Source organism: Nyctereutes procyonoides, unplaced genomic scaffold (assembly GCF_905146905.1).
Source record: "Nyctereutes procyonoides isolate TBG_1078 unplaced genomic scaffold, NYPRO_anot_genome, whole genome shotgun sequence".
NCBI classification, from domain to species: domain Eukaryota; kingdom Metazoa; phylum Chordata; class Mammalia; order Carnivora; family Canidae; genus Nyctereutes; species Nyctereutes procyonoides.
In genome coordinates this window covers 46,911,499-46,933,300 of record NW_026575146.1, presented here as the reverse complement: position 1 = coordinate 46,933,300, position 21,802 = coordinate 46,911,499, and the positions used below count along the sequence as shown (strand labels likewise).

The 21,802-nt window shown below is 37.9% G+C and overlaps 1 protein-coding gene across 4 annotated transcripts in view; it reads left to right on the top strand.

The window, feature by feature from the left end:
* CEP78 (centrosomal protein 78) overlaps positions 1 to 20,998 on the top strand; it is a 33,492-nt gene extending 12,494 nt beyond the window's left edge. For 2 of the 4 annotated variants that reach the window (XM_055310410.1, XM_055310412.1), the window contains 7 exons: positions 1,094 to 1,229; positions 2,603 to 2,648; positions 4,014 to 4,142; positions 10,938 to 11,015; positions 12,341 to 12,507; positions 13,005 to 13,176; positions 14,252 to 14,876. In XM_055310410.1, the coding sequence (XP_055166385.1) occupies positions 1,094 to 1,229; positions 2,603 to 2,648; positions 4,014 to 4,142; positions 10,938 to 11,015; positions 12,341 to 12,507; positions 13,005 to 13,176; positions 14,252 to 14,815 (1,292 nt within the window). In that variant the 3' untranslated portion in view covers positions 14,816 to 14,876. Of the gene's footprint in view, positions 1 to 1,093; positions 1,230 to 2,602; positions 2,649 to 4,013; positions 4,143 to 10,937; positions 11,016 to 12,340; positions 12,508 to 13,004; positions 13,177 to 13,493; positions 13,542 to 14,251; positions 14,877 to 18,957 lie in introns of those variants that run through there. The other 2 variants (XM_055310411.1, XM_055310413.1) reach the window with 2 other exon arrangements.
* The last annotated feature ends 804 nt before the right edge of the window (positions 20,999 to 21,802 follow it).

The following is a 21,802-nucleotide window of genomic DNA, read 5'->3' as shown; positions in this document are numbered from 1 at the left end:
TGGGAATTTTATCTCCTAATAAGTGTGAACTCTTGGATTTAATTACAAATGGCATTAGCATTATTTTCTTAAAAGTAAAGGGAAAGGTATACACATATAAACACATGTATAAGAACATTTTTTCCTTGAGATTATATTAAAAAACAAAATATAGCACAAGATGAATGAAGCTTCGATGTATTTTAAGAGGCGTACAGATTTATCCAGAGAAACACACAGGGTCATGTGGTGATTATCAATAAGCTACACTATATGAAGTATTGGCCCTCTATGACCCCATATGTGCTTTATATCTCATGCTATCCTAGTGCTGCTAAGGTAGTGTCATAAAATAGATTAGAAGAATAAATATAACAAACCTGTATTACTTCTTTTCAGTAACAGAAAAAATATTTAAATGTCAATTTCAATATTTTGACATTTTTAAATGTCAATATATGGTTTGTTTTAAGTCAAGTATATTAGCATGTAAGTCTAGTTATTGCTACTAAATATTTCATATAAGGATACTTGACACTTTAGTATTGAAATGTCGGCTAAGTCTCCATATCTTGCTTTTTTATCCAATGGGTTTTGTTTTTTTGTTTTTAAATGAAATCAAATAAGCAATGAAAGTTGACTTATAGAGGGTAACCTTCCATTTAGCAACTTTCAGTCCTGTTACTTTATTTTTATACAGAGAAATTAATCTTAAATGGAACTTTTGATCTTGAAAATTCAGATTCTCTTTGGCAGAAATCATGGATGTTATCAGTGTTTCTCTTTGAAATCCAGAAATACCAAAGATATTCTGAGATTCAATCAACTGAGTGTTCATTCTCTGGGATATAGTTTTTATTTACTTTTGCATGTTTTGCACATCTCATATACTTATATTTTAGTTAAAATGGTAATTTATGACTATATGAAAACTTCTATTTTTAAGCGTTGCTAGCCTATGTAAAAGCATTTTTACAAAATGATTCTTTTATTAATGGCCTTGCATCACTGACAGGTGCCTGTTTTATTCTTTTAAAAATGTGAACATGTGAGGATTGCTCTGTCACCATTTAGTGCATCTTGATTTTTTCCTTTAATGCTTTCGCAAACATAGGAGTGACCACAAAGAAACCTGTAAGTAATGGAAGAATACACTCCCTTGGTAAAGAATATTATGCTCCTGAACCTCTCCCTCCTGGCGTGTCTGGTTACCTGCCTTGGCGCACAGCGGAACGTGCAAACAGGAGCAGGTGGAGTATATTTATTCCCTGTCTTTCGTCATTCCGACATTTTCATATTGGAGCTTCCATTTTGTGGGAGGTCTCTAGTAGTTTCTATAGCGGAAAAACAATAACTCACACATAGCTTCTGCCTAATGAGTCCTCGAAGGAGGAAAAACAAAAAAAATAATTATAATTGGGAGTTATTTCCTTAAGTGTCACAACAAATGTAACCTTGTGGGTGTCAGGAGAAGATAAAATTACCTCCACTTATACAGGTGAGAAAGGTGTCATTAGAGGTGGGTGTAATTGAGCCAGGCCCTACATGCAAGAGGAGGAACTTGGATATATAAGAAAAAGGGAAGACATTTTAGGCATGGGGAATAGTTTAGTGCACAATGGATGGGGAGTATGGATTATACTTAGTCTAACTCAGTCAACTGGCTTAATTCATTTTAGTGAATCAGATTTAGGAAATCAAATGAGATTTAAGAACCTTTATCTGATTACTTACCCAGGGGGTTAGCTGTGCATAGCAATTTTTATCCTAGAAGTATAAAAGTCTCTTTAAATGGTCGAACTATAATTTTAGGCCTGCTGAGGGAATCTGTTTGCTATAGGTTATTTTCAAGTAACTTACTTGGTAGTATTCAAGAAATTGGGGTTAATAATTGCTTAAGAAAACAAAGAATTGATTTTAAAGAAGACTTGAGGCAGGTACTATGTAAAATAACTGTCACTCGCGGTCACTCGCATTGAATTGATGAATATACTCTCCATTGCAGATGATGATGTGAATTATTATTGCATAAACTCTAGTTCCCAGGCCCCAGTCTTTGCATTTTAGGTTTATGACTTTGTGATTACATATCTTCTTTTTCTGACACTTACTAATCAAGACTGTTCTGATCACAAAGAGTTGTCAATTGGAGAGTAATTATCGGTCAAAGAAGTTAGATTGGATTCGAAACCATCTTGAACATAGAAAGTGAGAGCGCCCCTCAACAGTTCAGAGTTATGACAAACTAGTCTGCTAAATCCTGTTCAATTTTCTCCATAACATAGCCTCCCAGATCCATATTTTGAACTTACTTATATTTATACGCAATTTATATGTTTTTTTTTAAGATTTTATTTATTGATTGATGGGAGACAGAGAGGCAGAGACATAGGCAGAGGGAGAAGCAGGCTCCCTGTGGGGAGACCACTGCGGAACTCAATCCCAGGACCCCGGGATCATGACCTGAGCCAAAGGCAGATGCTCAACCACTGAGCCACCCAGGTGTCCCCATATGTATTATTAATAGTATTGCTGTACATAATGCTAGCAAATTTTGTTAAAACTGGTGTTAACTGGTGATGTTCACATTAAAGTATGACTTAATTTGTTGGTATTTCTTTAGGGGTTTTCCATTAATCAAAACTCGTGATGTATATAATCATATGCAGGTACGTAGTTCTTATATTTACAATATATAGGTTAAATGGAAAAGACGGGAGGGTATTCTCTTTGTTTTTCAAACTATGCAGAGCCTTACAGGAAACATTTCCCTCTCTGAAATAAATCCATTTATAATTTGTCTGGTTGCTATCCCAATGACACTATGGGTTTGTGGGTATGACACATGCTGGGGACCTTGTGGTTTCATCTGTAAACAGGGAAGTCATTTCTCAGAGTCCATATATCCTCTGTTACCCAGTGAAATGAATTTGACTTCCATTCTGGACCCAACACATGGAGCTGTCATTCTCAGGCATGTCCTTATGTTTTCAAGAAAGGTTATTTGAGTTATCATTCTCAGGCATGTCCTTATGTTTTCAAGAAAGGTATAAGTTCCAGATCCCAAAGGCAAAATAAAGAAGCCAGTCCCAGAGTATACATACTCCTGTCCTACTGCCTCATGGCCTTTGAACCATCCAGTCCCATCAGAATGTCAGGTTCTCCTTCCACATTGTCCTGGGAGACTGCATAGTTGCTCTGAGTAAGGTAACATTGCTGGATTGAGAGAACAGCATCCCAGATGTGAGCCCTGCCCCCTGCATGCCCAGAAGAAGGGCCGTGCACCTCATCCTACCATTGGGATTTTCCTGTACTGTGGGATTTATTGTCCATGGTTGAAATGATGTCTTAGTGACTTGTCTTCTGTGCAGTTGTATAATCCCAGCATTCCTCTTTTTGACCTATAGACTTTGTATGGGTTTGTGATCAGGTCAGTTTTCAAATGTTTGGGAACAACATACTGAACTACATACATTCCAGTGACAGCGAAACTTGACAGAATTGTATGACCATTACAGTAGTTTGGGTTCAAGGTAGCCTAAGGATGATATAATGAGGTTTTTGATGGGTTGGTTTTAGCTGTGTATTATGTCTTATTTTTTTTAATTTTCATGGTTTTTTTTCTGCTAGATATGTTGGCTTCTAATTATTCTTCTAATTCTTATCAGCCCCCTCCTGATGAATTTTCCTCCAAAAACTAAATTTTCTTCCAGATTTTTTGTGCCTGACAGTGGAAAATAAATTTCTCATCTGCAGTATAAAGTTGATCTGAGAAAAGTGTTTGCCCTGGCTCCTCACTTGGTTTATGTGAAAGTTAATAAAATAATATGGATGATTCCTAATAATAATCTTAACGAGAGAATTCTATACAGTGACAGCAAAAATAAGTCACTGTCATTTTACTTTGTTATTGCTTGTTTTAAACTAAGCAGTGGAGGACATTTATAAATAATGACTTGATACCCCAGATCACTTTTGTTAAATGTCCTGTAATATTTGGTATCTCTTCTACAACCTTGTCTTCTTTTTCTAAGCAATCGGATTTTCCTGTTACTGTGACAGTGGAGAGTCCTTCCTCCTCAGAAATTGAAGAGGTCGACGATTCTTCTGAAAGTGTTCAAGAAGAACCTGAGAAAACCAGTTTAAAACAAGAAGCACTACAGGTACTAAGTTACCATTTTAAAGAGCCAGAAATTATTTTTCAGTGGTGGTAGTTATTGGGCAGAAATCTGATTATGGCACTGGATGAGCATGCACATGGGTTCTGTCTTCCCCTCAATAATTCTTTGGCTGTCTAAGTCAAGAGTAGACATTTGAATTCTGAGAAATAAAAATCAAAACATGTCAACAGTAATATATTTTCTTTTCCTTAGGATGATAGACTATTAGACGTAGGGAGAACCTTAGTGATCTTTAGATAAACTCAAGGAAACGGAGTTCTGAATGAACGTAGTCAGTTGATTCAGTGTACTTACTGTAAAGACCAGGAAATTGGCAATCCTAGCTGAATTATCCTTTTGTTAAAAGGAAAATACAATTTCATTTTTTTATAAGCATAAAGTTGAAAATAAGGTTTTGGTGTTGACAGTCTCCCTTCCCAAAATAAGAAAACTCAAGAACCTATGTTAGATTAATAGCCTAATCTAGGGTGTTATATTGCCTAATAAACCTGATCTCTAGACAAGAGTATTTGGGGGTTCCCTTTTATAATTGACTGCCAGCCTCTTTACACATAAGAGAAGCCAATCAGTCATGAGCTTCCAGGAAGCTTTCTGCTCTCCTTCCTAGGTAGAAAATAACCATGATTTGCCTGAGAGTTGAGTAGAGCATACAACCTGACAGGGGAGAAAGAAAAGTAAAACAGATACCTGGTAGGACCACGGACTATTTGATGTTAGTGCCTCTCAACCGAAAACAACAAAATGTAAATAGCAGTTTTGACAACATAAAAGCTGAGTGTGAAAGGTAAACGAGAGGTAGAAAGAAGGGAAAAAGACATGAATGTCTTCATTTCCCAAAATGGGGTGTTGAGAGAGTTTATGGTTGATAAACAATACAGACTTTTAAGAATATCACTGCAAGTGGAAGAGGTCATGACCAGTGGAAAAACTACTGGTGGTGTGACTTCACTGAGAGTAGTGGTCATAGGAAAAAGTGTAGTTAAACTAATATTTATTGAAGTAGGAAATTAATGTCTAAAATTTCATCATGACATGTACACATAAGTTTGGAAATGGAGAAGAATTAAAAATAAGAAGGGCTAAAGCCTCATTAAGAAAGGAAATCCAGGATCACCTGGGTGGCTTAGTGGTTGAGCGTCTGCCTTCGGCTCAGAGTGTGATCCCAGGGTCCCAGGATCAAGTCCCACATCTGGCTTCCCATAGGAGCCTGCTTCTCCCTCTGCCTAGGTCTCTACCTCTCTGTGTCTCTCATGAATAAATAAGTAAAATCTTAAAAAAAAAAAGAAAAGAAAAGAAAAAAAGAAATCCATACAGCTAGTAAACATAGAAAAGTGTCCAATCTCATTTACTCTAATTAGAGAAAAATGAACTAAAGCCAATATGAAATCCCTATATTCCAATCACATTAACAAAAAGAAGTCTGATAACAGGAGTCCTAGACCTGGAAAATAATAGGAATCTCACACCCTGTGCTTATACGGGCATATAAATTGACATAGCTAACTTTGGAAAGCCTTCAGCATTGTTTATCAGCTGAAAGTGTATAAATACCCTGTGACCGGATGAGTTTTCCTCTCCCCTGCCCACCCAGTATATGTACTAGAATAGTACTAGTACTAGAATAGAATAGATTCTATTACACTATTATGGAATAGTATAATAGAATACTACTAGAATACTACTAGCTGGTACAACAGGACACGTGTGTTACTTGCATTAGCACCAGCTGAAAACAGCCCAAATGTCCATTAAGTATTAAAAATTAAATTACAGGGATACCTATAGCTAAGTTGGTTAAGCATCTGCCTTCGGCTTAGGTCATGATTTCAGGGTCCTGGGATCGAGCCCCGCATCAGGCTCCTTGCTCAGCAAGAAGTCTGCTTCTCCCTTTCCTTCTGCCCCTCCCCCAGCTCTTGTGTGCATGTGCACTCTCAAGTAAATAAAATCCTTTTTAAAATTATTTGTATTCATACAGTGCAAAAACTATAAAGCAATAAAATTTAATGACCTAGAGCTACTGGCAACAATGTAGATGAGTTTTTAAAAACAATATTGAGGGATGCCTGGGTGGCTCAGCAATTAAGCATCTGCCTTTGGCTCAGGGTGTGATCCTGGAGTTCTGGGATCGAGTCCCACATTGGGCTCCCTGCATGGAGCCTGCTTCTCCTTCTTGCCTGTGTCTCTGCCTTTCGTTGTGTGTGTCTCATGAATAAAATCTTTATAAAAGAATAATAAATAAAATCTTAAAAAAAAAACAATTTTGACTAGAAGACTGCATATACTGTGATTCTCCTTACATGAAGTTAGGAGTTGACAAAACCAAAGGGAATATTTAGGGATGCATGCGTGTAAAGATGTACTTTTAGTACACATATCATATTTTACAATTAGAACCAGCTTATGGGGGCACCTGGCTCAGTTGGCAGAGCATGCAACTCTTAATCCCAGGGTTGTGAATTTGAGCCTTATGTTGGGTGTAGAGATGACTTAAGAAAAAAAAATCATACCTGCCTGAAGAAACGTTGCGTCTAGGAGGCTGGATGTGTGAGTTGAGATTATTTCAAGTCCTTCATTGCTATTTGCATTCACATATATTCATTAGCACTAATTTTTTTTAAAAGATTTTTATGTATTTATTCAGGAGAGACAGAGAGAGAGAGGCAGAGACATAGGCAGAGAGAGAAGCAGGCTCCTTGCAGGGAGCTGGACGTGGGACTCGATCCTGAGACTCCAGGATCACGCCCTGGGCCAAAGCCAGACAGACGCTCCACTGCTGAGCCAGCCAGGCATCCCTCATTAGCACTAACTGAACATACTCTACATACCAAGCACTCAGTTCTGAGTTTTAGGTGTGCATTAATTCATGTAATCCTCAAAAAAGCTGTGTGATGTGGGAACCTATCTTCTTGTTAGAGATGAAGAAATTGAGGCTGAGAGTTACTGAACTTGTCCAAGGCTATATAGCTAAGGGGTAGCGCCAGAGATTTTGAATTTTTAAAATACGCTCTGAAAGAAAAATATAACTATTAATTATACACATAGATCTTGTTTTGACACAGGTTTTCCTTATTCAGCGATTACTTACCAATGTGCTTTGTGCTAGGGACATGTGCTGGGATAAAATATGCCCTGTCCCCTAGATTTCTTGTATTTTAAAATGAGGAAGCAAGCCAACAGTCATAGTAGAAGTTATATACCAAGTGATACAGTGCTGAAAGCAGTCTAAAATCTTAGAAATTGGGGGATCCCGGGTGGCGCAGCGGTTTAGCGCCTGCCTTTGGCCCAGGGCGCGATCCTAGAGACCCGGGATCGAATCCTTGGAGACCTGGGATCAAATCCCACGTTGGGCTCCCGGTGCATGGAGCCTGCTTCTCCCTCTGCCTATGTCTCTGCCTCTCTCTCTGTGTGACTATCCTAAATAAATAAATAAAAAATCAAAAAAAATTAAAAAAATAAAATCTTAGAAATTGGCACACCTGGGTGGCTCAGCTATTGAGCATCTGCCTTCGGCTCAGGACGTGATCCTAGAGTTCCGGGATCAAGTACCGCATTGGGCTCCTGCATGGAGCCTGCATCTCCTCCCTCTGCCTGTGTCTCTGCCTCTCTTTGTGTCTCTTATGAATAAATAAATAAAATCTTAAAAAAATAATAAAATGAAATCTTAGGAATCTTTTGGAAAGCAGTGTGGAGATCAGTATCACAGAACCTGCAAAATGTTCATTTGCTTTGAGCTCAAACTCATTTTTATTGACTTATTGCAAGACAGTTATTCTACATAGGAAAAAGCCTTTGTTCATAAAAATATTTTGTTTTACAATACTGAAAAGTTGGAAAGAATTTAAATGTTTAACCATAAAGGAATGATTACATGAACTGACAGACCTGCTCAATAGAATATTTTGTAGGCCATTAAAAAAATCAAGGTTATGAATCCCCTATGTAAAGAATGATCGATCCAATGTTAAATGGAAAAAATTTGAATATAAAATTAGAGATACAGTATGATAGGAGCTTTATTCCAGAAAAAAAATCGAACTAGCCATTGTATGGAAGAGGAAGCAAAGCCAGATGACAAGAAGGAAAATTTATCCAAAACTTGATCATTTGTCTAATTTATGTAACAGAATGTCAAGCAATTTTACTTTCTAATGTTCTGGTCCCATATTTTTTTAAGGAGCACAAATTACTTTGTAGGAGGAGAGTATACTTTTATCAGAATCCAACATGATAAAAAAAATAAAAAATAAAAAATAATTAAAAAAAAGAATCCAACATGATATTCTCACTCCCTCCACTAGAGGGAGAAGCTATTTCATGTAATTGCACATTGTACTATTTTATTTGTATGTTAGAGCTAGTCAAGAATGGAGCATTTCAGTCTGTACTTTCTCTGATTGTGGTGAGAGTTTCTTGTATGTATACTTATTCTAAAATTATGTTTAGAATTTCTGTGAAATAAGTTTTAAATATTAAAACCATTATATAAATAAGTAGAAGAGTTTTATAATTTTTTTTTCTTTTGTCCCCATTAAAATTTTGGCTGGCTTCAACTAGTGATTAAACATTAAAGAATTTGAAATTATTAGACTAGTTTTTAATTTTTGAGTATATATTCTGAGCATAAAAAGTATGTTCATTGATCAAATTTTTTAAAACAATGAAAAACTTATTAAAATAAAAACAAAAATAAATAAAACAAAAACCACCTCTCTATATACACACACCTAATCTACCCTTTTGTCTTAAAAAGGTATCAAAAATAGTTTATTGTGTCACTAAATACTCTTCTATATCAGAGACTCTTAGATGAAGCTTATGGACTATCTCCCAAGAAAAACACACAGATACATTTTGAATATCGAACTCCTGAAACCCATTCATTAACTCTGGTAAAGACCTCTTGTCAGTGTTTTTTAGTGGCTTCGTAGAGCATTCCTTCGTATGAGAATGCTGTTTTTATTTAAAGCAACTGAATTTGGAAGCTCTTAGCTTCTAGGGTTTAGTTATAAACAGTTCTATATGACATGTTGATAGATAAATCTTTGCCCACATGTTTGGGAATTTCCTTGGTAAATTCCTGGGTGTAGGATTGTTGATATGTACTAAAAATCACTGTCCAGAAACTGTTACTACTTTCCTCTTTCAATGACAGCATATAATAGAGTTCTCCCCCTCAACCCACACATACCACGGGTAAACTAAACTTTAAGTTGAAATTCTTTGTTTAAGTGATTGTTCAAAAGCCTTTAAAATGTATAAATATACCTTGTTGTCTTAATAAATATAGGTATTTATTTATTGCTGCCTAACCACCCCAAAACAGTGGCTTAAAACAATAAAAATCATTTATTTTGTTCATGAACCTGGGGGTTGCATAGTATATTAATTTTCTATTGCTGTGAATTTAGTGGCTTGAAACAATGCCTGTTGTGACCTGGATGGCTCAGTGTCCTGGGATTGAGCCCCACATTGGGGTCTCTACTCAGAGGGGGAGCTGCTGCTCCCACTCCCTTTGCTGCTCCCTCTGCTTGTGCTCACTATCTTTCTCTCTATGTATAAATAAATAAGATCTTAAAATAAAAACTCCTGTTGATGTGCTCACAGTTTTGGAGGTCAGAAGTCTAGGTATGGCATGACGAGGCTCTCTGCTTAGTCTCATAAAGCTGACATCAGGATGTCAATCAGGCTGTGTTCTTTCTTATCATAAGGCTCTGGGAAAGAATCGGCTCCTAACTGATACAGCTCATTGGCCTAATTCAGTTCCTGGAGTTGTAGGACAGAGAACCTCCTTTCCTTGCTGGCTGTCAGTCGGGGGACTGCCAGCCATAGGTAACGTTCCCCACTGTAAGGACTTGCTTTTTTTGGCAATCAAAGGAGGGTTACCAACGTGCCTTCTATTTTATTGACATCAGTGAATGGGAAGATTACCACTTCTATGAACAGGCATGGCACCCAGTTTCCTGAGTTCAAAATGTGGCTCTACCACTTAATGATCTTAGGTGACATGATCTTAGGTGTCCTACTCTCTGTCTCTGTTTTCTCACCTATAAAATGACATGGAGTTAATAATTGTTCTTTCCTTGTAGGTTTTTTTTTTAATTTTTTTTTAATTTTTATTTATTTATGAGAGAGAGAGAGAGAGAGAGGGGGCAGAGACATAGGCAGAGGGAGAAGCAGGCTCCATGCACCGGGAGCCCGACGTGGGATTCGATCCCGGGTCTCCAGGATCGCGCCCTGGGCCAAAGGCAGGCGCCAAACCGCTGCGCCACCCAGGGATCCCTCCTTGTTGGGTTTTGATGATTTAATACTCAGGAAATTCATACTAGGACAGGGCTTGGCACATAGTAAAGTGCTTTATAAACGTTTGCTTTTTAAAAAATACATTTGAATCTATAGTTACATAATTTGGGTGGGTCAACTATATTAATTAAGGTTTTCTATTACAAAGGGACCCATAAATAAAAGTAGAACTTTCCTTTCATGGCCTTAGTTTTTTATTTCTGACTTAGTATATTTTACACATAGGCCTTTTATGGTGAGATGCCACATATTTATTTTGGAAAGCATAGGATTCAAATAAATTTTTAATATGTTAATTTTGTATTTTGGATAATTAATTTCACTAGCATGGTATGATATCATAATAAACTATAATCCTGAAGTCTAAGTTTACTTCTGGCTCTGCGCCTGAATCCTTGGTGAGATCTGTAACTGGAAAGGCTTTTGGATATTATACTAAGAATTGTTTGTAATACATACTGTATTTCTTCACACTAGGAAAAACTGGAGGATTGCCTAAAACAGTTAAAGGAAGAAAGAGTAATAAGGCTTAAAGCTGATAAACGAGTCAGTGAGGTAAACAAGTTTTTTCTTATTTTTTGAGTGTTTTGGTCTTATTTTTATTTGATCTTAAGCCATGCACATGCAGGATATAAACTTTAAAACTAACATATTATAAATTGGTTGTACCATTCATATGAACCTTTGTATTTACCGTTATTTAGTGGTCATGTGATCTCTATTCCAGAAAACGTTTTTAAAATGTAAAACTCTTAGGGACACCTGAGTGGCTTGGTCGGTTCAGGGTTAGGTATCTACCCCATGATCTCAGCTCAGTTCCTGGATCTCAGAGTTCAAGCCCCATGTTGGGCTCCACACTGGGCATGAAGCATACTTAAAAAAAAAAAAAAGTAAAAATCTTAGGGGATTTTTTGGTGTATATGTATTCTTATATGACATTAGCTTATTTTCTGTTCATGATGTTTCAATTCAAGAAAGCACTTAGGCTTATACTGCATATATAGTAACATGAGAGATGTGAAACTCTTTACTGGCACTGAATAATTTAAATAAGTATAGAGTATTAGAAAACTGCTAAGAATGCAGTGAAAGATAAAAAAAATACTATGAGAATTACATTAAGCTAATGTGCAGGACATAGCTCAAAAGTTGTATATAAATATAATTTATTATTATAAGGTAAGTTTAGGGAGGAATTTCTGCAGGTGCATGTATTGGATTGAAGGATGCTTACCTCATTCAGTAAAGGTTGAGCACCTGTTAAGGTAAAAGGTGCACCATGAACAAAAGGGCCTTTCTGAGAAATTACTAGAGTCTGGCTTATCTGTAGTTTTAGATGAATAGGTGGTAAGGGGGAGGGGCCATGCAAGGGAGGAAACGTTTTCAAGAAGCCAAGGAGAATATTGGTCATCGTAGAGTTAATAAGTTGGGGATGATTTAGGACTTTTAAACTTAGACATTTAATATTTTGTCAGTAAAGTTAATCCTTAAACATCCAGCCAAGTTAGAATATGCTTTGCTCAAATCAGACTGTATTTCTAATTTAAAGGGAAATGTAAGCAAATAATTTTCTAATGTAAGGGAGGGTCTGTTTTGAGTATAACCAACTAGAAAAAAGTGATCTTTTGAAAGACCCTTAATAAAACAGTAACTTTGGTTTATTGATATACCACCTGAGTGTTAGATAGGAAACTTTGTTGGGTGTCACTGGATTGTGATTATTATGTGATATGGTCTCTGTCTTTACTAGCAGAAAGTTAATTTAATTACAAATTAGTCACATTTGAAATGTCTTATTTAAGTTTTGTTGCTTAAAAACTATTTTCTTTTGATGACAGTGAAAGATAATCATGTCAGACGTTTTCAACCTTCTTTTATAGCTGGAACATGAGAACGCCCAGTTAAGAAATATAAACTTCTCTTTGTCTGAAGCCCTGCATGCACAGTCATTGACAAACATGATCCTGGATGATGAAGGTGTTCTGGGCAGCATTGAGAATTCTTTTCAGAAGTTCCATGCTTTCTTGGACCTTCTTAAAGACGCTGGGTTAGTTAATTTCACTTGATGGCATTATTCTCTTTATCCATAATGATGGTTTGCTAAGGAATGTGAGCAATTTTCATAGTTTCCATAGTCTTATTTAGCATGTAATTTAGGGTTTTATTAAGATGAAGAATTAGAAGAAATGCAAAATGGTAAAGCTGCTTCTTAGGGGAAAACACGTTTTTGGAAACAGGAGGAAAGGTGGTAAAAAAGAGGTAAGGTGAAAGGTAGGTGATGCATTGGGTGTGTACTAGAAGCTGACACATTTACGTTATTGGGGAAGGAAAGGGGGTGCTTTCAACGATCGCACAGGCTGATATCCCAGAGCATGAATCTGAAAGGGCTGAGGATTGGGAGAGAATGGGGGCTTATGTCTGGTGTAGGGTCTTGGCTTTTAAGATTTTAGAGGTATTTCATGATTGTAGGTATGGGGAAATCTAAGTTGCTCATATGCAATTATAATAGCCTTTGCTTTTTCCCTCTTTCTTCCTCTTGTCCAGGCTTGGGCAGCTTGCCACAATGGCTGGTATAGATCAGTCAGATTTCCATTTACTGGGTCGTCCCCAGATGAATTCTACTATTAGTAGTCTGCCTAAGGATGAAAAAAAGGCACTTGAAGAAGAAAAACCAGAATCAAAGCAGAACCCCTTAGGACAGATGCAAAATATCCAGGTAAGTGGACAGGACAGAACATAATGATCCTGAGAGTTATTAACCAAAAGGGAATTACCAAGTCAGAAAATAATGATGCTCCGTCTCTAACAACTCGCATGCTTGGGAGCCTCTTGGGGTCCTTTCCAAATCTGAAATCAGTACGTTTATACCCACTTCATGATATTGTATAGTTACAAATAAGAAAGTTGGAAGGTGTTATGAAAATTTACGATTTAAAGCAAGCTATCCTCAGTAAAGAAAGAAATGAAACATTAGAGAAAACATTCCAAATTTTAAATTGTGTAAATGGTCTATTCTATTCATATTTCATCTAGGTTTCTATTTGTATGCAGTCAGCTTACAATGAAGGAACACTAATGAAGGTACAAGTACGGATACAGATAATTCTTTAAAATAAGTAATCCCAACAGAAGCAATCGTATGTTATAGTTAACCTCCCAGTTATGGGAGCAAGAGGGGACAACCCATCTGCTTTTCTCCTGGCCTTCCTTGGAGACTTCTCTTCCTCTCCGATCTTGGCTAGCTTCAGTCTCCTCACAAATTGGATACTACTTACATGTTCCTGGAGGATAGAAAAGAAATGAATTTTCTTAGGGAATAGGGCTTTATTTTTTTTTTAAGATTTTATTTATTTATTTGAGAAAGAGAGAGAGAGAGAGAGAGGCATACATAGGCAGAGGAAGAAGCAGACTCCCCGCAGGAGCCTGATGCAGGACTTGATCCCAGGACTCCGGGATCACACCTTGAGCCAAAGGGAGACGTTCAACCGCTAAGCCACCCAGGTGCCCCGGGCTTTATTATTTTTAATGAAGGAACGGGAAATGGGCAAAAATCATCCCAAACACAAACTCTAAAAATGTACTAGACGTTGCTGTGGATAAAGCTAAGTCAGGTTGGGAATCAACTGGCAAAATATAGTTAGAAAAACACTGGATCTAAACTCTTCTGATTAATCAATTGATTATCTTAATAATAAGATCACAGAGTAGCATTGAAGTCATTGACTTTTTTTAATGATTGGCTTTGTTCATCACTGAATTTTTGTTTTGTCTCCTTTTGTTTTTCCCTCCAGTTTCAGAAAATTACAGGTGATGCTAGAATTCCTTTGCCTCTCGACTCTTTCCGTGTCCCTGTTTCCACTCAGGAGCCCTTAGAAACTTCTAGAGACAACCTGGGAGTCCCAGTCAGTGAGCAGCGGCAGGACTCTATCAAAGAATTCATTGCAAGAACATCTTCTCCTTCAGCAGATGTGATGTCTGGAACTGGAAGCCAAAAAAAAGAAGATGAATTGTCTAGAAATAGCAGATCTTCTTCAGAGAAAATGACCAAAACAGGTGAATATACCAAAAAATGCTGTGCTAAAAAACAGCCCAGAAAGGACCTGCGTTCCTGCTCTGACTCACTTGTAAATTGGAGAAGTAAAGGAATGGAGCAAAATGATTCCTTTGTTAATGAACCAGTTAAAAGTGAGTCTTTGAAAAAACACGTTTCTGTCCAGAAAGAAAGTAGAATAGTGACTGTTTCATCCAAGACAACTAAAAGTAAACTGAATCTACTAGAACATTCTGAAAGTGATACTCTTGGTTCCGATTTTGAATTTCAAGAAAGCATCCATACTGTATCACACCTGACATAGGTCTAAATATTTTGAAATTATGTTTTTGCCTTCAAATTTTAATAAATTTCTTACATTTTCATTCTGGCACATGGTGTTTTAAAATATAATATTGGGAGCCACTAGAGAAAGATTATTCATTCTTTTTATTGTATTGAAACTATTGAGATTTCTTTTTGCTACTCTCCACTGTCCTCCAACAAGTATTTCCTGAGGGCCTAATATGTACAATACTATTCTGGGTGCTCCTGCTTTCAGCACTGAACAAAACAAAACTTTTATCTTCATGGAACTAGTATTCTCTGGAGGGAGAGAAAAATAAACAAAGCAGGATAAGGCACTAGAAAGAGATGGATAATAAATGGGAGCATTTTAACATTTGGTTAAATGTGGAAATATTATAAATCACTTGATCAGAAGCCATCGGCATATCCTAATTCATGATAACTGGAGCAGCAAATATTTACTGAGGTACTTAGCCATATTTATGGATTACAGCAACCATATAAGGTAGGGAGCCATTACTGGGCCCATTTTATATATAGATGAGTCCAAGGAGACATGTGAGTTGCCCAAAATTACAGATCTTTAAATAAATGATAGAGCTGGGCTTTGAACCAGAATCTATGGTCTTAATCCCTTTGTTGTCCTATTACCTTGCTAAGAGAAGAGCCTGAGGAAGCCATGGAGAGAAAAGCTAGTGAGCATTGCAAGTGCACAGTGGGGCTATCAGAAAGTGCACCTCCTCCTCCCACCCCACCCCCCCCGGTCAGATATTTAAGAGCATATGAATGTTTATCTCCAGACTATATTATGCCTCCCTGGTAAAACATGCATAGATAAGTCCTGAGTTCAACCAGACTGTGACTTGAGAGGTAAAATCAGAGAAAAGCTGAGGTGTCAGATTTATTCTAGAAGACCCTGCCTGATTGTTATGCAAAGGACCACTGCAGTACCACTTGAGTTCATAAATTATGGCTTGAGTGCTATGGGAATAAAACAGTAAAGAAAGAGCCCTTAACTAATAGTAGAATGAGAATAGAGGACATACAAGCAGAGATTTTAATACTGGATTTTGCATTCTGTGACAGGACTGCTTAGGGAATGTAGCCTATGTTTGGGGAAGAAGAGAAAACCGGGGTCAAAAGTCCTTTAAAGAGCTAACACCTAAGCTAAGTCTTGAGGTACTAGTTGGAAACTGGTGAATAAGGTGAGGAAGATAAAGGGTCCTCAAAGTGGAGGGAACTGTATAAGCAGAAGTAGAGCCCAGGGTGTGAGAGAGATAGCTTGGGGAATGCCAGAATCAGATTCAGATTGGTGGAATGTCATCAGGCAATGGCAGCAAGAAGACTGCGAGCAGGTCCTAAAAGCCATGTTGCATGGAGCTGGTTCTTTTTTCCTCAGGGAATAGCTAATAAAAGGTTGAAGAATGGAAACATGTTGACGGTTGCATGTTAGATCATGAATGTTCAATATGGAACAGCAGTTTGAAGATGCATGGGAATTAAAGATGATGCCGCACTCTTCTGAGGAGCATTGTTTTTTATTTTTAAATAAAAAATAAAAACTTCCTCCACTTTCCTTACTGAAATAGTTCTGAGACAAAAGTAAGGGAAACCCTGGCTTAAATAAAGTTAAGCAGGTTTCTTTATATGATTTCTCGGGGCTACTGCAAGCTACCAGTCATTCTGAATTTCCAAGACAAGCATGGGTTATGCAGCCCTTCTCAAATATATTTGATTATAGAAGACTTTTTTGTTTTTGTTTTTTTTTTTTAATTGAGAGAAAGTGCATGTGTGTGTACCAGGTTGGGGGCGGGGTGAGGGGCAGAGGGAGAAGGAGAGAGAATCTTAAGTAGACACCACACTGAGCACCAAGCCTGACTTGGGGCTCAATCTCAAAACCCTAAGATCATGACCTGGGCTGAAATCAAGAGTTGGATGCTTAACTGACTGAGCCACTCAGGCGCCTCTAAAGTCCTTTTTCAAAAGAAACGTCTAACAACTGGTTCCACCAAACACCAGTTTGGTAACTTAGGTAATTAGGCAATAGCAAGAGGAAAAAGGGTCTGAAATAAGAAATCTCTGAAGATAGGAAATAAGTGTGAATTTTATTTAGGAAATGAAATAAGACCTGGTTGTGGGAAGTAAGGGGGAAGTAGGAGGCAGGGGCTGGATTCCCAATTGTGTCAGGTTGGGTGGTGATATCATTGAGGTTGGCAATTGGGGACAAAGAACCGTATTGGGGAGAAGAATTGAGGTTTGGATGTGTTGAATTTTAAAGCACCTGCAGAATCCAGGAGATGATGGGTAGATAACTGAATGTGCATGTGAAAACACGGAAAGATAAAAATTTGAATGGCATTAGCATGAGTATGCAGTAGTTAAAATTGTGAAAATGGTTGAGGTCACAAAGACCTGTGAGGACTTAAAGTTTAAGTCAGAAGCAGAGAAAAGACTTTGCGGGGGGGAAAAGTAATAGCGTTTCAAGGAGGAGGAAAGACATAACAGTGTCATGCTGCAGACAATGTAAGTGTTTGGATTTGGCTCTTAGGTCCCTGGTGATCTTAGCGGGAGTGATTCAGTGAAGTGGTAGACGGAGCCAGATTGAGACAAGTTAAGGGGATAGGGCTGCCCTGAGGACAGTGAAGCGTGGGTATGGGCTGCGCTTTGAAGGAGTTTAGATGAAAAGAGGAAGCAGTGAGTTAAAGAATTTTTTTAGAATGAGAGCAACTTAAGTGTTTATAGGTTGAAAGGAAGGAACCGATTAAAGGAGATTGTGAAGATGCTGAGGAGTGAGAGGCTCGCCCTTAACAGCAGGATCCAGGGAGGCCAGAGCATGAGATGAGTTAGTGCTCTTAAGACTGGAAGAAAGAGATGTGAACAGGTGCGGATGTGGGTTTCTTGATTGCTCGGTGAATTTGAGGTGGCTCGCCCACATACATGCGGTGCAAAATGATAAGTAATTTAGAGAATTGGGGAAATGTAAGGAAAAAACAGATACAGTTCATATTGCCAACTATATAAGAATGACTTGTGTTCTTAATGTGGGATGAATTCTGGCAAGTTTTAGGGGGGAAGTGGCATTGGGAAGAGGTAGAAATTAAATCATTTGTACTGATAACCTGTTTTCTTTTACAGATTTTTAAAAAACATACATTACAGAAATTATGGCTTTAAAATTGTTGCATAGTTTATGTGGTTTTTAATCATTAAGAATCATTGGGGCGCCTGGGTGACTCAGTTGGTTAGTGTCTGCCTTCAGCTCAGGTATGATCTCAGGGTCCTGGGATCGAGCCCTGCATCAGGCTTCCTGCTCAGTGGGGAGTTTGCTTCTCTCTCTCCCTTTCCCCCCCACCCCTGCTTGTGCATAAGCACACTCTCTTTCTCTAATAAATAAATCTTTTAAAAAAGAAGAATTATCGGGCAGCCCGGGTGGCTCAGTGGTTTAGCGCCGCCGCCTTCAGCCCAGGGCCTGATCCTGGAGCCCCGGGATCGAGTCTCATATCAGGCTCCCAACATGGAGCCTGCTTCTTCCTCTACCTGTGACTCTGCCACACACACACACACACACACTCTCTCTCTCTCTCTCTGTGTGTCTCTCCTGAATAAATAAATAAAATCTTAAAAAAAAAATCATCGATATGGATATTTTGTCACTTAACAATGAGGATTTTAGAAATTTGATGTTAAACTGCAATACTGCACCTGAAGCAATGTCACTTCACTGAAATACAGTATTTTCATCTGGGTTAGAGAAAGTTACAAGTGTTTATCTTTACTGAGAAATTGCTATGGACCTTTGCCAAGTTATTAAGCATATGCAGTCTATGCAAAGAGTTTTTGAGGTTTTTAAAACAGTGTCAGATGTGATATTGTAGCAAAGAGTTCCTAGTCCTTCCTGCCTTAAAGCCAGGTCTTAATTATAATTGGTCTTAATTACTATTGCAATAATTACTTTTCCATGTCTATCCAGTACTGTGTCCAGCAATCAGTCTAATTTCAAATGGATATTTACAGAATCATCCCTGATCTCAAGATTTTCAGAGGATTGTCAAGATAGGCGACAATGATTATTTTTTTTTTAAAGATTCTGATTATAAACTACATTCTGGAGCTGACTGCTTAACAGAGATGACTGAACACATTCTTTTACTCTTCCAGAATCTCATTGAAATGACTGGAGAAAATTAAAAGTAGATTAATAGAGCTGGAAAACCAGAAAATGAACAGTGTGGATTTCCTAGAAGATAAAAAGCAGATTATTGAAGGATCAGTTAAAGAGTGAAACAGTCAAGCCATTCTGCGCACCTTTGAAGCACCTAATTCTGGAGTTTACCACCAAGCTAAGGCTAAGAAAGCAGCTCTTTTGAGGTAGGAATTCTGATGCAGGACAGTCCCTGTGGATTGGAGAAAAAGAGTGCTATCCAGATGACTACAAGGAAGAAATGATAATCAGCTGCTCACCCACTCACTCTGGTTGTGGTGAGCAGCCACTCCCTTTCTAATCACCAGAGGCACCTAGGATCAGAGTTTGTGTTCACTGAAAGTGAAATGATTATTTGGCTGAGGAAAAGCACTTCAGACTGTAACCTTAGGTCGGCATCTATAAATGTGCCAAGAAGCATCAGATTTGAAGAAAACCAGTAACGTAAAAGGAAACACCAAATTAAAACAAATTAACCTGCCTAAGAAATAGTAGAAGAAACAAGAAATTTAAAAATTAACACGATTAACACAATTAAGGTCTTCAGAGAGGCATAAGGATACTGTATCCATCAAGAATAAGATGCTAGGAAAAAAATATTTAGTTCCTAGAAATTAAAAATAGGATTATGAAAAACACTCAGAAGATGGGTCGAGCTGAGCTTAAATCCATGAAAGGAAGATTTAAGAGATGCCCCTAACATGCCCTACAAAGGGAGGATAGGTAAATATTCTGAAAGAAAAGTGTGAGTCTTCCACCAACTCAGGCATATAGTAATTGCACAAATAGTAAGTAATTGATTGGCATATAGTAGGTACACAAATACTTGTGGAATTGATGAGACAACACAGATTTCAGTATCAGACTTCTTGTTGAACAACTAAAAGAAATTTTTCTCTAAGAATTACTAAGCAACCTGAACAGTGAATCCATGATAAGATTTTAAATCAACCATGATGCCATGGGACATGCCATTCCCCTTTATAATCATGAAATACCTATATCAGACTATGTGACTATTAATGCGTATGGGGAAATAAAGTGAGCTCCATATCACCCTCAGCAAGGAAGCCAGCTGACAAAGCATCACTATTTAGAATATTGCTGCTTGCAAGACCCCAGGAAAAAGAGTGAGGCAATGTTCACTGACTTAAAGCTTCAGCACACATGCTTCTCACATGTCATTAGCCAAAGTGTTACATGCCATGCCTGAGGTCAACATAGTGTGGACTTATTATGTGCCAAGACAAGGAAAGAGAAGTAAGTATATGTCAACAAATTTTAATAGCTACCAATTACCAGGAACAGGGGGTGGAATTTAAAAATCCAAGGGAAGTCAGGAAAGAAACAGTTTGGCAGTGTCTCTAAACATTAAACATACCATTTGACTGAGCCATCACTCCTGAGTGATTACCCTAAATAGATGAAAATTCGAGTTCACATAAAAACCTGTACTTGAATGTTTATAGCAGCTCCATTCATAATCCCCAAAATGTCTTCCAACAGGCACATGAATAAGCAAATGATAGTGTATCCACACATGTAATAAAAAGGAATGAATTACATTCATAACAACTTGATGAATCTCAAAGTCGTATGCTAAGGGAAAGAAGCCCAGAAGTTACATACTCTCTGATTTCGCCTATTGACATTCTTGAAAAGGCAAAACTATAGTGATAGAGGCTAGATCTGTGGTTGTCAGGTGTTGGGAGGGGGAGGGTTTGATTACAAAGGGGCTGTGCAAGGGTCTGTGTTTTGGTGATGGACTTCTGTATTATAGTTGTGGTTATGGGACGCCTTGGTGACTCAGCGGTTGAGCGTCTGCCTTCGGTTCAGGGCGTGGTCCTAGGGTCCTGGGATCGAGTCCCCCCATCGGGTTTCCCACAGGGAGCCTGCTTCTCCCTCTGCCTATGTCTCTGCCTTTCTCTATCTGTGTGTCTCTTGTGAATAAATAAATAAAAATCTTTTTTTTAAATCGTAATTATGATTGTGGTGGTGGTAATATGAACCCATACATATGTCAAAAATCATGGAACTGCACCCCCTCCGAGTCATTACTGTATGATAATGTTAAAGCAAAACACTCAGGTCCCACCCCCTCCCACTGATTAGTTATCTCATAAATATCTTGTATCCACCATGAATACAAAACATATTCTTGTGCAACACCTGTGGAACATCTATAAAAATGATTGATAGGAGGGGAAAAAAACTTGCAAAATGCAAAGATCCTAGAGATTGTGTTCGCTTTGCAAAATGTAATAAAGCTAGTAACAAAGGCATGTCCACTTGCAAATTTTCTTCACTTGGAAATTTTTGAATTACCTTTTATTAACTCATTGATGGGGGAAATCAAAGCAAATTCCAGACAATTTAGAATAAATAAAACCTGGGACATTCTGCCAAATAAGATGTTAGAAGAAATTTTATAGATTTTGATTTATTTTTCAAGAAATAAGAAAACCAAAAATAAGGGCACCTAGCTGGCTCAGTCAGTGAATTATATGACTCTTTTTTCTTTTTCTTAAAGATTTTATTTATTCACAAGAGACTCAGGGAGAAGCAGGTTCCTTACGGGAAGCCCAATGTGGTACTTGATCCAAGGACCCCGGAATCACAACCTGAGCTGAAGGCAGACACTCAACTGCTGAGCCACCCAGGTGTCCTAGAACATGTAACTCTCGATCTCTGGGTTGTGAGTTCAAGCCCCACACTGGGTGTGGAGATTGCATAGAAGTAAGCTCTTTAAAAAAAAGGGGGGGGGTTGCCTGGATGGCTCAGCAGTTTAGTGCCTGCCTTCAG